The sequence below is a fragment of the Pleurotus ostreatus genome, assembly GCF_014466165.1.
Source record: "Pleurotus ostreatus strain PC9 chromosome Unknown scaffold_1, whole genome shotgun sequence".
NCBI lineage: Eukaryota > Fungi > Basidiomycota > Agaricomycetes > Agaricales > Pleurotaceae > Pleurotus > Pleurotus ostreatus.
Genome location: NW_023503156.1, coordinates 4,154,619 through 4,169,638, shown reverse-complemented (window position 1 = coordinate 4,169,638; position 15,020 = coordinate 4,154,619). Strand labels below are relative to the sequence as shown.

The 15,020-nt window shown below is 51.3% G+C and overlaps 7 protein-coding genes across 7 annotated transcripts; 2 read left to right on the top strand and 5 right to left on the bottom strand.

Moving 5' to 3' along the window:
- Positions 1-298: 298 nt before the first annotated feature.
- Positions 299-988, bottom strand: PC9H_001528 (uncharacterized protein; the record flags this gene model as incomplete). Its single annotated transcript, XM_036771178.1, has 1 exon — positions 299-988. The coding sequence occupies one exon, from the start codon at positions 986-988 to the stop codon at positions 299-301; it is 690 nt and encodes a 229-aa protein (XP_036637023.1).
- A 655-nt stretch (positions 989-1,643) lies between these two features.
- Positions 1,644-3,869, bottom strand: PC9H_001527 (uncharacterized protein; the record flags this gene model as incomplete). Its single annotated transcript, XM_036771177.1, has 1 exon — positions 1,644-3,869. One exon carries the CDS (start codon positions 3,867-3,869, stop codon positions 1,644-1,646), a length of 2,226 nt encoding a protein of 741 aa, XP_036637022.1.
- A 345-nt stretch (positions 3,870-4,214) lies between these two features.
- RAB11A (Ras- protein Rab-11A) lies at positions 4,215-5,357 on the bottom strand (the record flags this gene model as incomplete). The annotated part of the gene is made up of 6 exons (XM_036771176.1): positions 4,215-4,339; positions 4,392-4,472; positions 4,522-4,715; positions 4,775-4,808; positions 4,952-5,074; positions 5,216-5,357. The coding sequence occupies 6 exons, from the start codon at positions 5,355-5,357 to the stop codon at positions 4,215-4,217; spliced, it is 699 nt and encodes a 232-aa protein (XP_036637021.1).
- A 2,506-nt stretch (positions 5,358-7,863) lies between these two features.
- On the top strand, positions 7,864-8,572 carry PC9H_001525 (uncharacterized protein; the record flags this gene model as incomplete). Its single annotated transcript, XM_036771175.1, has 4 exons — positions 7,864-7,956; positions 8,011-8,152; positions 8,197-8,333; positions 8,474-8,572. The coding sequence occupies 4 exons, from the start codon at positions 7,864-7,866 to the stop codon at positions 8,570-8,572; spliced, it is 471 nt and encodes a 156-aa protein (XP_036637020.1).
- A 210-nt stretch (positions 8,573-8,782) lies between these two features.
- PC9H_001524 (uncharacterized protein) lies at positions 8,783-9,000 on the top strand (the record flags this gene model as incomplete). Its single annotated transcript, XM_036771174.1, has 2 exons — positions 8,783-8,871; positions 8,910-9,000. 2 exons carry the CDS (start codon positions 8,783-8,785, stop codon positions 8,998-9,000), a joined length of 180 nt encoding a protein of 59 aa, XP_036637019.1.
- A 268-nt stretch (positions 9,001-9,268) lies between these two features.
- On the bottom strand, positions 9,269-11,973 carry CWC22 (pre-mRNA-splicing factor cwc22; the record flags this gene model as incomplete). The annotated part of the gene is made up of 7 exons (XM_036771173.1): positions 9,269-9,832; positions 9,885-10,370; positions 10,425-10,573; positions 10,628-10,765; positions 10,815-11,211; positions 11,259-11,868; positions 11,918-11,973. The coding sequence occupies 7 exons, from the start codon at positions 11,971-11,973 to the stop codon at positions 9,269-9,271; spliced, it is 2,400 nt and encodes a 799-aa protein (XP_036637018.1).
- A 603-nt stretch (positions 11,974-12,576) lies between these two features.
- Positions 12,577-14,700, bottom strand: PC9H_001522 (uncharacterized protein; the record flags this gene model as incomplete). The annotated part of the gene is made up of 12 exons (XM_036771172.1): positions 12,577-12,667; positions 12,716-12,859; positions 12,911-13,036; positions 13,093-13,174; positions 13,224-13,246; positions 13,292-13,458; positions 13,528-13,659; positions 13,726-13,826; positions 13,882-14,030; positions 14,086-14,277; positions 14,335-14,464; positions 14,511-14,700. The coding sequence occupies 12 exons, from the start codon at positions 14,698-14,700 to the stop codon at positions 12,577-12,579; spliced, it is 1,527 nt and encodes a 508-aa protein (XP_036637017.1).
- Between the last annotated feature and the right edge of the window lie 320 nt (positions 14,701-15,020).

The following is a 15,020-nucleotide window of genomic DNA, read 5'->3' as shown; positions in this document are numbered from 1 at the left end:
TCTTAAGCTGGGGTCGTCCAGGCAGGAGATGGATGTGCTACTTGTGCGCCTCGCGCATTGGGCTATTCCACAACGACGTCGCACGAAGATGTCATGCTTGATCTCCTACATCCCACAGTTTATGGAGCATCATGGGGAGGCAAGTATAGAAGCGAATATAGATAACATATATACATTTCGTGGAATTCACATCAAGGATTCGTACAACAGCATTCGTTACATTCTTCAAGGAAATCATTTGGTCAGGGGCAATGAAAACGAACAGGAATTTCGCGTCGGCACATTTACGGTCAATGAATCAAACTCGCTTCGGAGCAGAAGCATCAAGCTCAGAAGCGAATGGATCAGCGGGGGCGGGATTGGATAGCGATTCCTTATGATTGTGTTCCTTCTCTTTCATAGTCCCTCGTCCCTCACCACCCTGGCCCTTCGAAGTGGCATGATCTTCGAGGGCGCCCCAGGCTCGCTTCTCCCTCCTAAATACACCAGCACTCGAGCCAGTACGCCTCTCGCGTAATCTTCGCATAATGAAGAACGCAAGGGCCGCAAATGCGACCGTAGCTGCGCTGATAGTGACACCGAGGGCAATCTTAGCACCGTTACTAAGCCCTGTACTCGTGTTGGACTCCTGTGGAGTGCTACCACCGACACCCGGAGTGGGGATGACACTGGGGATGGTCGGGATGTAGGACGAACGCAACGTAATAGCGGTGGGGTACGGCAGCACGTTGGTGATGGTGACAGTCCGTATGGCTACAGTACCAGAAAGGAAGGTGACAACTGGCGGCGCGGAGCGCAGTGTGATCGTCGTACTCGCTGGCCGCCCACTCGTGGTGAGCAGGATGGTTGAGCCAGTGGTGCTGGGAGTTACTAGGGACACCCCATTAACCGATACAGCAGGGCTCGCGTCTTGGCGAGGATACAACGCAAGGGCATGCACCTGAACGATCGCGATGCTGCTGAGGATGAATGGAATGGCGGACCACATCGTTCGAAGGGGAGATGAGCAGCGGGGCGACAGCGGGGGGTCAAGGATGCAGCCATCGTTGTCTGTTTATAAAGGTGGGAGTAAGTCGGCAACTGTTGATGATAAGATAAGGCCACCCCATGACCGAAACGAGCTAGACCTCCTTGTGTTGCACGCCATCAAATGCCGTCATATGACCCAACATACTCGGAAGGTTTGTCTTGAACAAGTCTTGAAGATTCATTTCTTGATTTCAAGTCAAAGGGACTGACAGAAAGAATAATCCAGACCCGAACAATTTCACGATGAGCCCCCAATACACTCCTGCCGTTTGACCTAACACACATGAAATGGGCCGTGTATGACCACCGTGGGTAGAAATGTCGGCATCGTGAAGCCCAATGGCTCTTCGGGATAGAACTCCTCAGAGTCCTTACATATCGGAGTTATATATACCATTGTTGAGGCGTATCATGTATGGAGGGCAAGGGTGCGTGTACAGGGCGCAATGGGGTGTTTAAAAGTGCGGTAATCGTCAAGATGAAGCGGTTTGGGACAGTGGAGTGGTCGAGCTAGATCTGGTCTAGGTAGGCGGACTGGCTGAACGACCGAACATGCAGTATGGGCAAACTGGAAAGTAGCGTAGAGGCCCTCCCGGTGCTCTCTTGCTGTCCCATTAAGCAAGACATACGAGCTTCTCTTGTGGACGCGCATCCAGCCAAACGGGCTCGAAAACAATCCCGACCCCAACTCTTTCCACCAGTTCACAACCCAAAACACTCGTCCCATCTCCTTCCGCCTCAAGAGAGCGGACGGCCATGACATATAGAAACGAAGTAGAGTAACGCTTCCCATGTGCTTCTTCATCGTGTAAATCATTCTGGCCATCAGCGTAAGCCAGCACTATGAACTCCAACTCTGACGACGAGAGATCCGAGGGAAGGTATACGCGACCAGCCGCGTTTTCCGATTTCGGGCCATGTGATGGAAGGATCGCATATAGCTCGTATCGCCCGTCGCCATCATTGGTTGGGGGTCCGCCGGCGAGCTTCAGTACCTTGAACGTCGCTGAGGTCGCGTAGAAGATCAAAGTGCCCTCGGGGAGTCTGGCCAGTTGCGTCTTGACCGTTTCGAGCAATACGACGATGCGCTCACGTCCACTCGGTGGTGAATATCTTGTTACTTGCTTCTCCACGTCGGGAAATATCATCCTATGAACAGGATTCACGTCAAGTTCGACTAAATTTCCGTCTTCGTATATGTACCAAACATCGACGAGTGATCCAGCTATCCGAGGGTAGCTTTCAGCGTTCGACCAATTATGTCGATATTGCACAGCTCCGCGCCACCCCACCCATGCCCACGAGGGCCACGTACCACGCAGGCCAGGAACGCTGCGCCGACGAGTGAACGACGGTCCGTCGCCAGGGTGCCAAAACAACGTCTGATTCAGATCCGTTATCAGCATTCCATACCGGAAAGCCTTCGACGCCCCTCCGCCTAAATTGAAAGCCTTCGCAATAGCCCTCGTCAAGGCCGACACGGCGTCGATGGCGTCGAGCTCATTGGTCAGGTTCCGTTGCGTGTATTCGCGCACCACGACTACGTAGCCCGCCGTGAACTCGTGCGCGGTACCGCCGCGGGGGCGAGTGTTGAACGTAAACCCCCCAATCCCGGTATATCGCAGGGGGTGGTTCGATCCGGGAACGTGCGTGTTCTCCGCAACGACATCCTCGCTGAATACTTCGCGTAGGCATTCGAAGTACACTTGTTCGTCGGTGAAGAAAAGCCGCCGCCTCGAAAGCATCACTTCCTGGTAAGTCCATCCGCGCGTGCCCCAGACGGACTGGGCGAGCACGGATGCCAAGGTGGTCAGTGGGACGCTGAGGCGAAGATTTTGTATTCTTTCGATGCGTTGGTGCCGGGTGCGAGTGCCTTTGCGGAGACCAGGCAGGCCAGCATGCGCGTTGTGCCCCCCGATGGCAAATACGGTCACAAATGACCCGCCGTAAATCAGCTCCATCACACCGATTTGAACAGCCTTGTCTGCAGCACTATCTTGAATGATGCATAGCGCGTCGACCCAGAGATACCGCTCGCCTAGTCGACGGCAGAGTTCAATGGCATCAACAATCGTCGCAGGAAGGATGGATTCGTCTAGTCCTCCAGGAGTCATGCGCTGTGAGATATTGTCTCGCATACTCTGGTACTCCGCGCCGACTCCTCCCCAGACGTAGGACAACGCCACATACCGACTTCTCGGTGAATAAGGGACGATCGCCATCTTCTTGACATCAATCATCCTCACCGACGACGGTAGCTCCTCGTCTCTGTCCCTCCACCACACCTCTTCGCAGACGTCGTGATGGTGCGCCACGCAGAGGTTCAGCCACTTCTTAACGAGGTCGATGGCCACCACATCCCCGACTCTCCTGCCGTGGACATCTGGCCGTCGCTTGAAAACACGCGCGTCTTCTTGCATAAGTTGGATATGCAGCACCAAATTTGAGCGAGCAGCCGATAGAATATCGTACACCACCTGCGGCCTGTCTGACGGAAGGATGATCAGTCGATGGCATAGCTCCCTCTCCGGCGGTCGTGGTGCAATCAGATTCCCCTTGCGCTCGGCATACAGCCCCAGATCCACACCGCCCAGGTCCACATCCGCAGGAAGTTTGTCCAACAACCAGAACCGCTGAAAAGCCGTCTTGATGAGCCCGCACAGCGCGCAACGTCCGGCCTTTGCAAGCACCTCTACCAGTGGTCCCAGTAGTATGGGATGTTCGTACAGAACACCGTGAAGGAGGATGTGGTGCAAGTCGAGTTTTGAGCATGTAGAACATAGAGGGGATTCGGTCTTTTGCTTGAGTCTCCGTGACGGAAATTCTAATAGTCGTCGCATGAGACATCAATTTGCCGAGGCGACTCGCCATGTATTCGATTCTAATGAAACGTCGAGCGACTAAACTTCACATACCAGTCCACCCCTAGAGACTCATGACACATGGTGGTGCAGAAGGAAGGTGTGCTTACGGAAGACCAATACCGGAGACAAAAATAATACAGAGAAGTATGACAAAAAGTGAAGCTGAATACGCGCAAAGCATCCCAATACAAATAACAAGCAGCGTACAAAGCACGGCTGAGGGAAGAAACGAGCAGCGTGCATGATCCATAGACTCACTACATCTCATTCTAACCCATCGCGATAACCGTACATACGCAAGCAGTTGTCGGGAATGGGATTCTAGCAACATTTACCACCCTGGTTCTGCGCCGGCTCCGCGGTGCTGACATTCAATGTCTCGGTTGGGGGTTTGATGGGGTCGGCGGATTGTTCCAGAGATTTGCTCGATACAATCCGGTAGATATCTATCAAACGAGTCGGGACGCTGGCAAAAGAATTCAAACGCGCAAGACTCACCAGTGAGGATGTTCTGGAAGGCTGCCTCGACATTCGAAGCGTCCAGCGCCGAAGTTTCGATGAAAGAAAGCCCGTTCTCGGCTAGTTAACAGTCAGCATCTGTGATTGGACTTGAATGCAAGCAACGCACTAGAGAAGGCCTTGGCCTCTTCCGTTGGAACAGCCCGCAAGTGCTTCAAATCGCTCTTGTTCCCGACCAACATGATGACAATGTTCGAGTCCGCGTGGTCTCTGAGCTCCTTTAACCATCGCGTCACGTTGACGTATGTAGCATGTTTGGCGATATCGTAGACGAGCAGGGCGCCCACAGCACCGCGATAGTAACTGTGAACGCGGTCAAATCAACAAAATCCAGCCCCGCGTTGGGGACAATTAGGACATACGCAGAAGTGATGGCTCTGTATCGTTCCTGGCCAGCTGTGAATTCGCCGTCAGCCTAATCCTAAAAGCGGAAATGAGACTGCTGAGAATGCCCTCTAGACCCGCTCTAACGTCGGGAAATGGCTAGGGCGTCCCAAGTCCCAATAGTCCGCGCCGTTGTGATAAGCCCGACGACGTACCAGTGTCCCAGATCTGCGCCTTGACTGTCTTCCCGTCGACATTGATTGATCGTGTGGCAAACTCGACGCCTATCGTTGATTTCGACTCGAGATTGAATTCGTTACGAGTGAATCGTGAAAGCACTAGTAGAGCGCAAGATAAGGATTAGCTCCTGGACGCTGTAGGCCTGAATTGGCAACGGTTTAATTGCTTACGATTTCTGTATCAGCCCAATTCCCCGTCAGCCGAGCATTACAAAGTTGCAGTCAATAGCGAGGACGTACGATTTCCCGACGCCAGAGTCTCCAATGAGAACGACCTACAAGCCCCGCAACCATGAGACATTTTGTTCTGAACAGCCAGCGGCGAATCCGCAGCAACGCCACGAACCTTGAACAAAAAGTCGTAGTTGCTCCCTTCAGCCATTGATTAAAGATGAGATGCTTGAGTACAAGTGAGAAACGATGAAAAGGTTGGTGAAGAAAGTGAACTGTGAGGAAGCTGTCAGGATGGTAGCGGACTTTGATTTATTGTGAGACCACTGGCCAAACTCGGCACCGACATACTGTCTCAGCGTTCTCCTGTGCTCCTGCGCGTTATCCGAAATCGTGAAACACGTTGCTAATTTTTTATCTACCTCTGTTCAGTGACCCAAGGCTCTCACCTCGTTGATTTACGGTGAAGAGAAGAGCCAACGCCTCCAGCGTATCACGACTCACGAGTATTCAACATTCGCCAATAAGCGCTCGACGAAAGCCCAGCACTAACGTACGCGTTATTCATTACTTCTTCGTAGCAGCCTGTTTGCAAGCCAATCACTTGCTGAACTTAAAATGAAACCTGCATTAAAGGTTTAGTGCGACCCCTTCTCCGCCCATATAGGTAATGTCCCCATCTTGCAACAGAACCCGCGGCCACTGCTCGAATTCTTAGTAGACATCTCCGATTCATAAAACTCAACGGGACCCCTAGCCAAAACCACAGCCTGCTATGTGTATAGTATATACGAATGGCGAGATGCTTGCGGGGATGTCCACAGCTTCCCGCACTGAGTGTTTATCGTGATCTCCGAATTCAAGCCGTGCGTAACCTTTATTGGGGGGCTCACCCTTTTACTGTAGTGAAAAAGAGTATCGCCGCCCTCTTTCGACACGGCCTCGCTACTGGTATATCTTGTGCGTTTCTTGTGTCATGCATCCACAAACTGCACAACTACCAGAGAGAATGCTCAACACCATCTGCTGTGTTCCTTATCTTCGTGGACTCGCTAGAGTGCGTCTAGATATCGTGCTCAGGCTCTTTTTAACGGCGCGCAGCCGCTAGGAAATGATTACTTAGGTCGACTATTCAGTGCCCCAACAAGTGGTGGCGTGGAAGAAATAGAAGCTGTCGAAGTTGCCAGAACTCATCAACCCGAGCGCGGATCCGGCACTTACTTACAGGAATCGTCAACCCTCTGGCAATAGGCACTTGACTCCGCCTCTCGGCACCTCGCTATCACCTGCTCAAATTTCCGACGAACTTTGCCACCGGGACTGGAATGTGGTGTAGGAAATAATACTGGTCCTTTCCGCGTAATTGGTGCCAAGATTGGAAAAGGCTGCGCAAGCTGACGCAATGTGTCGAAGTAGCGGGGTACAGCCGTGGAGAATCGTATACCAACTTATCAAACGCCCAATCACAACCACCTTTTCATCTCGAACCCTGAAAATATATCTCAAAGAGCCCCGTAACATCCAATCGCTCTGAGAGGGGAAGAACTGGCCCTCGTACCTACACCTACCAGGCCTTCGAACACAAACGTGGTGAAACCGGCGTCAGCACTGCTGGACATACCTTGGGAACTGCATCGTGCCAAGAATTCCATGCTCTTGCTGCTGTTGAGCCATTATCTGGGTATCTGGGTACGCGATTCTCCAAATGGTAGCCTTCTCGCACTAAGACTGATACCAACTGAAAGCAGGGGCTGACAGCACGATCTGATGCGGATTGTGAGCTCATTGTTGTGCATCCCTGGCTTGCGACCTTTCGATACCAATGCGCTTCTTACGTTCGCTGCAGCTAGCGGTGTCATCCTTCCCCACTGCGTGCTGAAGGACCTACGGGTCTCCATCTTCACACGTACAGATCGATCGCACTCCTGTGTTGGCACCGATCCACTACTTCACTATGCCCGTGCCCACAGGCACAGTCACTGTATAAATAAGAAGCCATGATTCCCTCAACTTCATCGCCATGAGTAACTCAATCCCTACATTTGCTCCTCCTGTGCTTGTCTTATTGTTGTTGCTGTACCTCAAACCAGGCGTCCGCCGCTTCCCCCAGGCCCTTCGGGGGATCCCTTCATCGGTCACCTACGTATCATGCCCTCTGCCAAGAGGAGCTCGTGTTCCATGAATGGGCGAAACCCTACGGTGTGTTTTATGGTCTACGTCCATCATTATCATCTAGAACAGTTGTTGAATTTTTTTCAAGGTGATGTTATGTACTTCAGGGTTTTGGGCCGCGATATAATCGTGCTGGATAGCGTTCAGGCGGCAACTGAACTTCTGGAGAAACGAAGTGAACTTTATAGTGACAGACCTAATTTCGCTGTCTATACGTCGTACGATCGTTTGAAACTCTCGCTCCCCATTCACCTGCGCACTGAGTACTATTTATTAGCATGGATCATAATGTGGCGTTCTTCCCGTACGGTCGTCGTTTTCGGAAGCACCGCAAACCCCTCCAATCATTGCTCACCCAACAATCCATCGTCAAGTTTCGGCCCATTCAGCTAATCAATTCACGATATCTCGCTAGAGGGCTTATAGAGAATAAAAAGGGCTTCGAGCACCATATCAGTAGGTACGCATAAACGTCTAAAAGATCGGACTTCTTCAAGTTCACGACTCCATTAGATATGCCACTTCCGTGGTAATGCGCATTGCATATGGCCACCAAATCCTGTGATGATGAATTCGCCACAATATTGAACGACATAACATTTACTCAGAACAACGGCGGCACCCCCGGCGCAACTATAGTTGGTTGTTTTCCTATTTGTCCGTCATTTAATAGCTTCCTCTTTTCTCTCAAGCTCAATACTAACCCATACCCAGTACAATCCTACCCTTCGTGGTTCCCCGGGACGCACTACGCCTCATTCGCTCGGGAATGGAAGTGGGCCATCAACAAGTTGTTCGACGTGCCATATGAGAAAGTGAAGAAGCAAATAGTGAGTGGACAGCTACCACAATGACCGTCTATTTACACGCGTCATAAGCCGGCGGTACCGCAGAGCCATCGTTCCTCCGCACACATATAGAGGCGGTTTCTGGGTCTGGAAAGGTCCTTACAAACGAAGACATCCAAGACCTCAAAGGGTTTGCCGGTGTCCTCTTCGCTGGGGGTGCTGACGCAGTAAGTCTCTTATTTGACCCCACTGCGTCAAGCTTGTCACAAGCCTATCACGATTCTGACTATTGAAACAACATGCGCTTCAGACTTCGTTCAGTCTCGAAATATATATCTTAGCTCTGCTACTCCATCCCGAGGTACAGAAAAAGGGACAGGAGGAACTCGATCGTGTTATTGGCCATGGTCGGCTCCCGACCTTTGAGGTAATACATCCACAGCTAAAGTCCAATGATAATCCATGAGGTCGCCCTATGTACTCGATGGCACCCTGACCGTTTCTTGCCTAAGTCACAGGGAGGAAACGAAGAGCCTCCCCCCATTGCCACATTCGGGTTCGGTCGGAGGCGATTGTTTGGTACGACGCAAACGCAGCTCTTGGATTCTCATGTGTCCACAGGATATGCCCGGGGAGACAGCTAGCGGCGGCGAGCATATGGATCGCTGTCGCCACCATGTTTGCTACTGTGAACGTCGGCAAGGCTAAGGACGAAGATGGGAAGGAGATTACGCCAGAAATCATGTTCGAGACAGGCATAACCAGGTGCGTAGAGTAAGATGGATGCTTAGATCTTTTGGCAGTCGTCCCAAGACATTTTCATGCAACATCACGCCTCGGTCAGAGAAGGCAATCCGTATTGTAGCCAGCGAGTGTGAAAGCCTGTCCGCGTAGCTCCTAGATCTCATCCATCGATCGCTCCTTCTAAGCAATCCGTCAATGAATGAATAACATAGAATAATCCTTCTGCGGGGCCTTTATTATCATGAGCACGATCCGTGGCATGCACTAAAATGCAAAGGCGTAGAAAGGATATTAGTGTCCCGCCCTGTTGCTATAGCCTATATAAACAACATGCCACGCATAATACGCATTATCTGTGCTACAGAACACTCATACATAGAACAAACATGAAATGAAATGCGGTCAACATTTTTCATCTTCACCTCCTCCTGTCGCGGTCATCTCTACCATACCTATCCCTAGTATCGTTATACCTCGATGGAGACGGCCGTCTATCCCTATCATCTCTGCCGTCTCTGCGATCAACTGAGCCGTCCCTATAGCCACGCACTTTGGGAGGTGGCGAGCGGGACCGACTGTCTGCCCGACCACGCGGCCGGCGGGGAGATGGGGACCTGTACTTCTGCCGTGGCGGCGGGGGCGGCGATCTGTCGCCAGCAGGCCTGCGAGGCGGACTCCGCGAATCCTCGCGACCCCTGCCGTGACGTCGGGGAGGCGGCGTACGTGAATCAGAACGGTCGCGGCGGCGTGAAGGGGGAGAGGGCAGGCGGGACACCTCTGTTCTTGGCCCGCGAGAACGGCTTGGGGGTGTGTACGAACGCCGACGGCGACGGCCGCTACCACTCGAGCGCGTGTCCGTAGAATCGGAGGACGACGAGTCTGAATCCGAGTCTGAGTCCGAGTCCGACGAATCCGAGTCGGAGGACGACGTCTCCTCTTCGAGCATGGCCCGTCGCTGCTCCATGATGATACGAGGAGCATTCTAGTGGGCAGGTTGTGAGCAAATGGGCGGCGAGATAGCTGGCGATGCATACCTTCAAGTACTCACGCATATCCTCAGTGAGCGCGCCGAGCCCAATGCTAGTGAAGTAATTGATGGAGAACCTCGTGTTCTTCGGGATATCCATGGGGAACATCCCCTCACAGGCGATCCTAATTTCAGGATCCTTGAACCGCTCCGCCAGCTCCTTCAGCCCCATACTCTCCATCATCTCGTTCATCATGATCTTCACGAAGATACGGCTACTGGAGGTCGTGTCGTCTTCATTAATTTTGATGCATCGCATGACCGTCCAGGTGATGGCGTCGGAAGAGAGGAGGTATCCAAAGAATTTGGCGATGTTTCGCAGGCGATTCGTTTCGTACCGATGGATTGTGTCATAGTATGTCTGGAAGGCCTCCTCTAGGCACTCGGTCCATACGCGATTCAGCTTGCTGAACCGTTCGCCAACGAGGCCGTAGAATTTTGAATACGAGCGTTCTTGGGAACAACACTCAATCAACATGTTTATCATCTCGATCTACATCTCTCGTTAGCACCATCTATTACCTGGGCTGAAGCTTAGGTAACGTACCTCCTCTCCCTCGCCCAATTGTACTTTGAGCAGCTTATGTACCGCTTCTTCATAGTTCAATGCGTTCATGATCGTGAGATAAATGATACGGCGCAGATTCACGACATTCGTCCCTGTTCGATCTTCGATGCCTTCTTTCTCTTCGGCGACTAGGAGACGGCGTCTCAGAAGGTTATCATCGACGAACCGTTCTTATGGCTTACCTTCCTGATCATCGTCAGATTCCTCACTCGACTCTTCAGAACCAGAGTCGTCATCGGAATCCTCGCCTAAAATCTCCGCTTTTATGGCTTTGTATTTTTCCTCGTTCTCCAAGAAATTCGCGTCGAACTTGAAGATATCTAACGCATAGTCAGTGTCAAGGAGATGTACAGAAGGCACTGTACGCACTCAGTCCTTCTTGAACCTGAAGCTCCTCCTCCAGCTGTATCTGATGCGTGATCTGCTCATCTTCCTCTACGAGATCCAAACCTTCCGGGAGAATGGGATTGTCTTTGTACTTGTCCTTGCGTACTTGCATCAAAACTTCGATCATGTATTGGACTCTTTGGCTGATCGAGCCTTCGTTGAGGACAGCACGGAAACGTTCGAACACAGTGGCGTTGGCTTTTGGAGAGTTTTCGGCCAGGAATGCACCGACTTCCCTGGTGAAACCGACGGCAATCTCGATGGAGTCATCTGTCGGCCGTTCGAGGAGTAGGACAAGGATTTGGAGAGCAATTATCTCATGCGCGACCGCCTGGTTGACGAGATGCGCTATGAACGTAGTAGTCGAATTGCAGACAATCTGCAAAGAGCATAAGATAATAGCCAATGAACCATCATCGAACGTACTTTATCGTTACGCTTGAACGCTCTCCGAAACTGACTAATCAGCCGAGTCAACACAAGCTCTCCCACTTGCGGAAGTTTCGTGTTGACAATCGAGACCAGCGCAGCAAAAACCGGCGTGAACGGCAAACTCGCAGCCTGCGCCTTCATTATGCTCCGCGCGAAGAGCCCTCTGCCGCGAACGAGATTCTCCCCAAACAGCTCGGGAACGACTTGTTTGATGTTTTGCACATTGACTCGATTGACTATACCTGTGATCGACTTGCGCAGGGCGTCCCAAGAGAGGCGCTGATACTCGGGGCTGGCCTTGTTCCCTGATGCAGCCTCCTGCATGGCACGTAGCCGAGCTGGGGGTACGTACACACCGCCCGAGCGCGAGCCAACGAGCTTCGCAAATTCGGCCAAGGCATCGGAGCCGGGTTTGGGTTTGTCTGGCTTGTCAGTCTTTTCGAGCTCTATGGCAGCCATTCTGGCAGCAAGCTGGCGCTCTCTCTCTGCGCGACGTACTGGGTCGGCATCTTGGACCCGCGGCAAATCGACTGGTGGTGCTGCTGGCGAATGTGACCTGCGGCGACTTGCAGGCGGCCCCCCGTCAATCTCTGGCGATGTGGATCTAAAAGGGTGCATCAGCAAAGCATACGTGTGGTTCCCATTGTTCCTACCTCTTCCTTTTGTGGTGCACGCCGTCCAGGGAAGGGTTCAGAACAGCAGTTGACATTGAGGTGGTAGTGCAAATGTTTCGTATTATAATTCTGAAGAATTGGAAATGTTTGTGACTGTGGGAAGGCTTGATGTGACCGTGGGAGATATGATACAGGGGTAATTCAGCGTGCTCCTAACTTTGTCCCAACTCAGGCTTTGCCCAAACTTAAGTTCAAATCTCTTTGGCCAGGTAAGTGAGCATCTTGGATGTCCCACGCGGCGAAACGAACCCTGAGCTCAGGCATCCACTACATGTGAAGTATACAACCAAGGAACTCACCCAGCGATTGCTCTTCGAGATAGTCCACCGTATCGTCGATCTCATGGACGACCGCAAGCAGGACGGCGACTAAACACCGTTCACCGACGACAGTAAAGGTAGTGAATTCCCTTCTAATGTCGCTAGCCTCTTCCTCGTATGTAGGGCATGGGACGACCATGTCTTCCGCGTGATCGTCATAAACCAAACTATGGACTCCCGGGTCGCCTACCTCCACTTCGACGCCCCTCATCTCAGCCAATAACTGTGCATCGATTACCGTGCGTACACAAAATCGCGACTTCCTTTGTTTCTTATTCCTGGACTACTCATACACAACTCATTGCCATGCCATAACACCTACTCATACAGACTTTCACACTCTCTGGCTACAATACGAATTGCCTTCTCTGACCGAGGCGTAATGTTGCATGAAAATGCCTTGGGACGACTGCCAAAAGATGATCAAGACATGCAAGCATCCTTTCATTTCACTTACCTGGTCAGTCCGGTTTCGAACATGATTTCTGGTGTAATCTCATTCCCATCTTCATCCTTGGCCTTGTTGACGTTTACAGTAGCAAACATGGTGGCGACAGCGATCCATATACTCGCCGCCGCTAGGTGCCTACCTGGGCATATTCTGTGGGTACATGAGAATCTAAGAGCCGCGTTTGGGACGGAGAAAAATCACCTTCGACCGAACCCGAATGTGGCTATGGGGCGAGGCTCTTCGTTTCCTCCCTGTGACTTGGGCAAGAAACGGCTGGGATTGAATTTGGTTGGCTCGGTGTAGACGTTCTTGTCTAGATTTATACCCCTAGAAACTTCGGGTCAATGACCGTATGCTGCGTGTAAGCAGATAAAATGCGGTACTTGACGTTCGAAAAGATGATGGCGCCCTTCGGAATAAACATCCCTCTATAAATATCATCTTCCATGGCACGATGGGGTACACCTAGTAGTGGTCGAACGCGCTTTCGCGTAGCTTCATCGCAACAACTCACCAAGAGGTGTGGCAGGGTGCCACCTACACAGAGTGAGTTCATGGACTGGGCTGTGGTAAATCCGTTACCTTAGTATTTCCTGGGTAACACAATCAATGTAGGGCAGCGCATCATAGTCCTCGAAAGTTGGGAGTCGATCATGCCCAATGACTCGATCGAGTTCCTCCTGTCCCTTTTTCTGTACCACAGGATGATGCAGCAGTGCCAGGACAAATGTTTCAAGGCTGGAAGAAGTCTAAAGCAAATGTCGAGCTAGTAGTCAACATCCCGACGGGGTTATTACGGGGTGAAGCAAGAGACTTACTGTGTCAGCACCCCCAGCGAAGAGGACACCGGCAGACCCTTTGAGGTCTTGGATATCTTCGTCTGTAAGGTCTTTGCCCGAGACCGCCTCCATTTGGGAGTGGAGGAACGATGGCTCTGCAGTACTTTCGGCCTAAGAGGCATGTAAACAGTGGTCAAAGACAGATTGTTGTTGACCACTCGCCATCTGCTTCTTCACTTTCTCGTACGGCACATTGAACAACTTGTCAATTGCCCACTTCCATTCCCGAGCGAATGTTGCATAGGAGGTCCCGGGAAACCACGAAGGAAAGTATTGTACTACATATGAGGAGGTGAGCAATCAAACAAAAGAGAAGACTTGTATATGACTAACAAATAGGAAAATAATCGACTATCGTTGCTCCAGGGGGACCACAGTTGTTGAGGGCATATGCCACGTCGTTCACTATTGTCATGAACTCGTCCTCCTCGGACATAATCTGATGGCCATACGCAATGCGCATTACCACGGAAGTGGCGTATCTAGTGGAGTCGTGAACATGAGAAGTTCGGCCCTTGATAAAACTTTCATGCATACCTGCTGATATAGTGTCCAAAGTCTCTTTTATTCTCCATAAGACCTTTGGCGAGATACCGAGCATTGATCAGCTGAATGGGTTGAAACTTGACGATGGATTGCTGGGTGAGATACGATTGTAGGAGTTTGCGGTGTTTACGGAAGCGACGACCATAGGGGAAAAACCCCATATGAAGGTCCCAACCCATAAGGCTAATATATAGCAATTAGGGAGTGTTACGGAAGGCGAAAAGTGACAAATGATTATACGATGTATAGACAGTGAAATTTGGTCTGTCACTATAAAGTGCACTTCGCTTTTCAAGAAGTTCGGTGGCCGCCTGGACGCTGTCCAGTATAATTAAGTCGCGTCCCAACACCCTAAGGTGCATCACGTCGCCTTCAACTGGGTTAAAACTGTGTTCAAGTTTGGGTCATGAACACACCGTAGGTTTTCGCCCATTCATGGAACACAAGTTCTTCTTGGTCAGAGGGCATGATACGTAGATGACCAATCAATGGTTCTGCTGGAGGGCCGGGTGGAAGCGGCGGACGCCTGACTGTTCGACGCTTGAGGTACACCGATAGCAGGAAAACAAGCGTAAGGAGGAGGAATGTAGTAGTTGAACTACTCATGATGATAGAGTCGAGGAAATTGACATTGTTACCTTCTTACTTATACCGGGAGCAATGTGGTCCAGTACAAACGCGGGTTAGCAATGTATACATGTGAAGATGGAGACCCGTGGGTCGTTCATCGGCGAGCAGTGGGGAAGGGTGTCACCGCTAGCTGCAGTAAACGTAAGAATTGAATTGTATTCAGAAGTTGCCAGTCAGCGTGGTACGCCGATGAACTCATAGCCTGCATCCGATCGCGTTATAGCCCCTTCTCTCAAATGTTTTCAGCGCGAGAAGCTAGCATTCGGAGAAACACGTACACAGATAGCGAAAGAAAC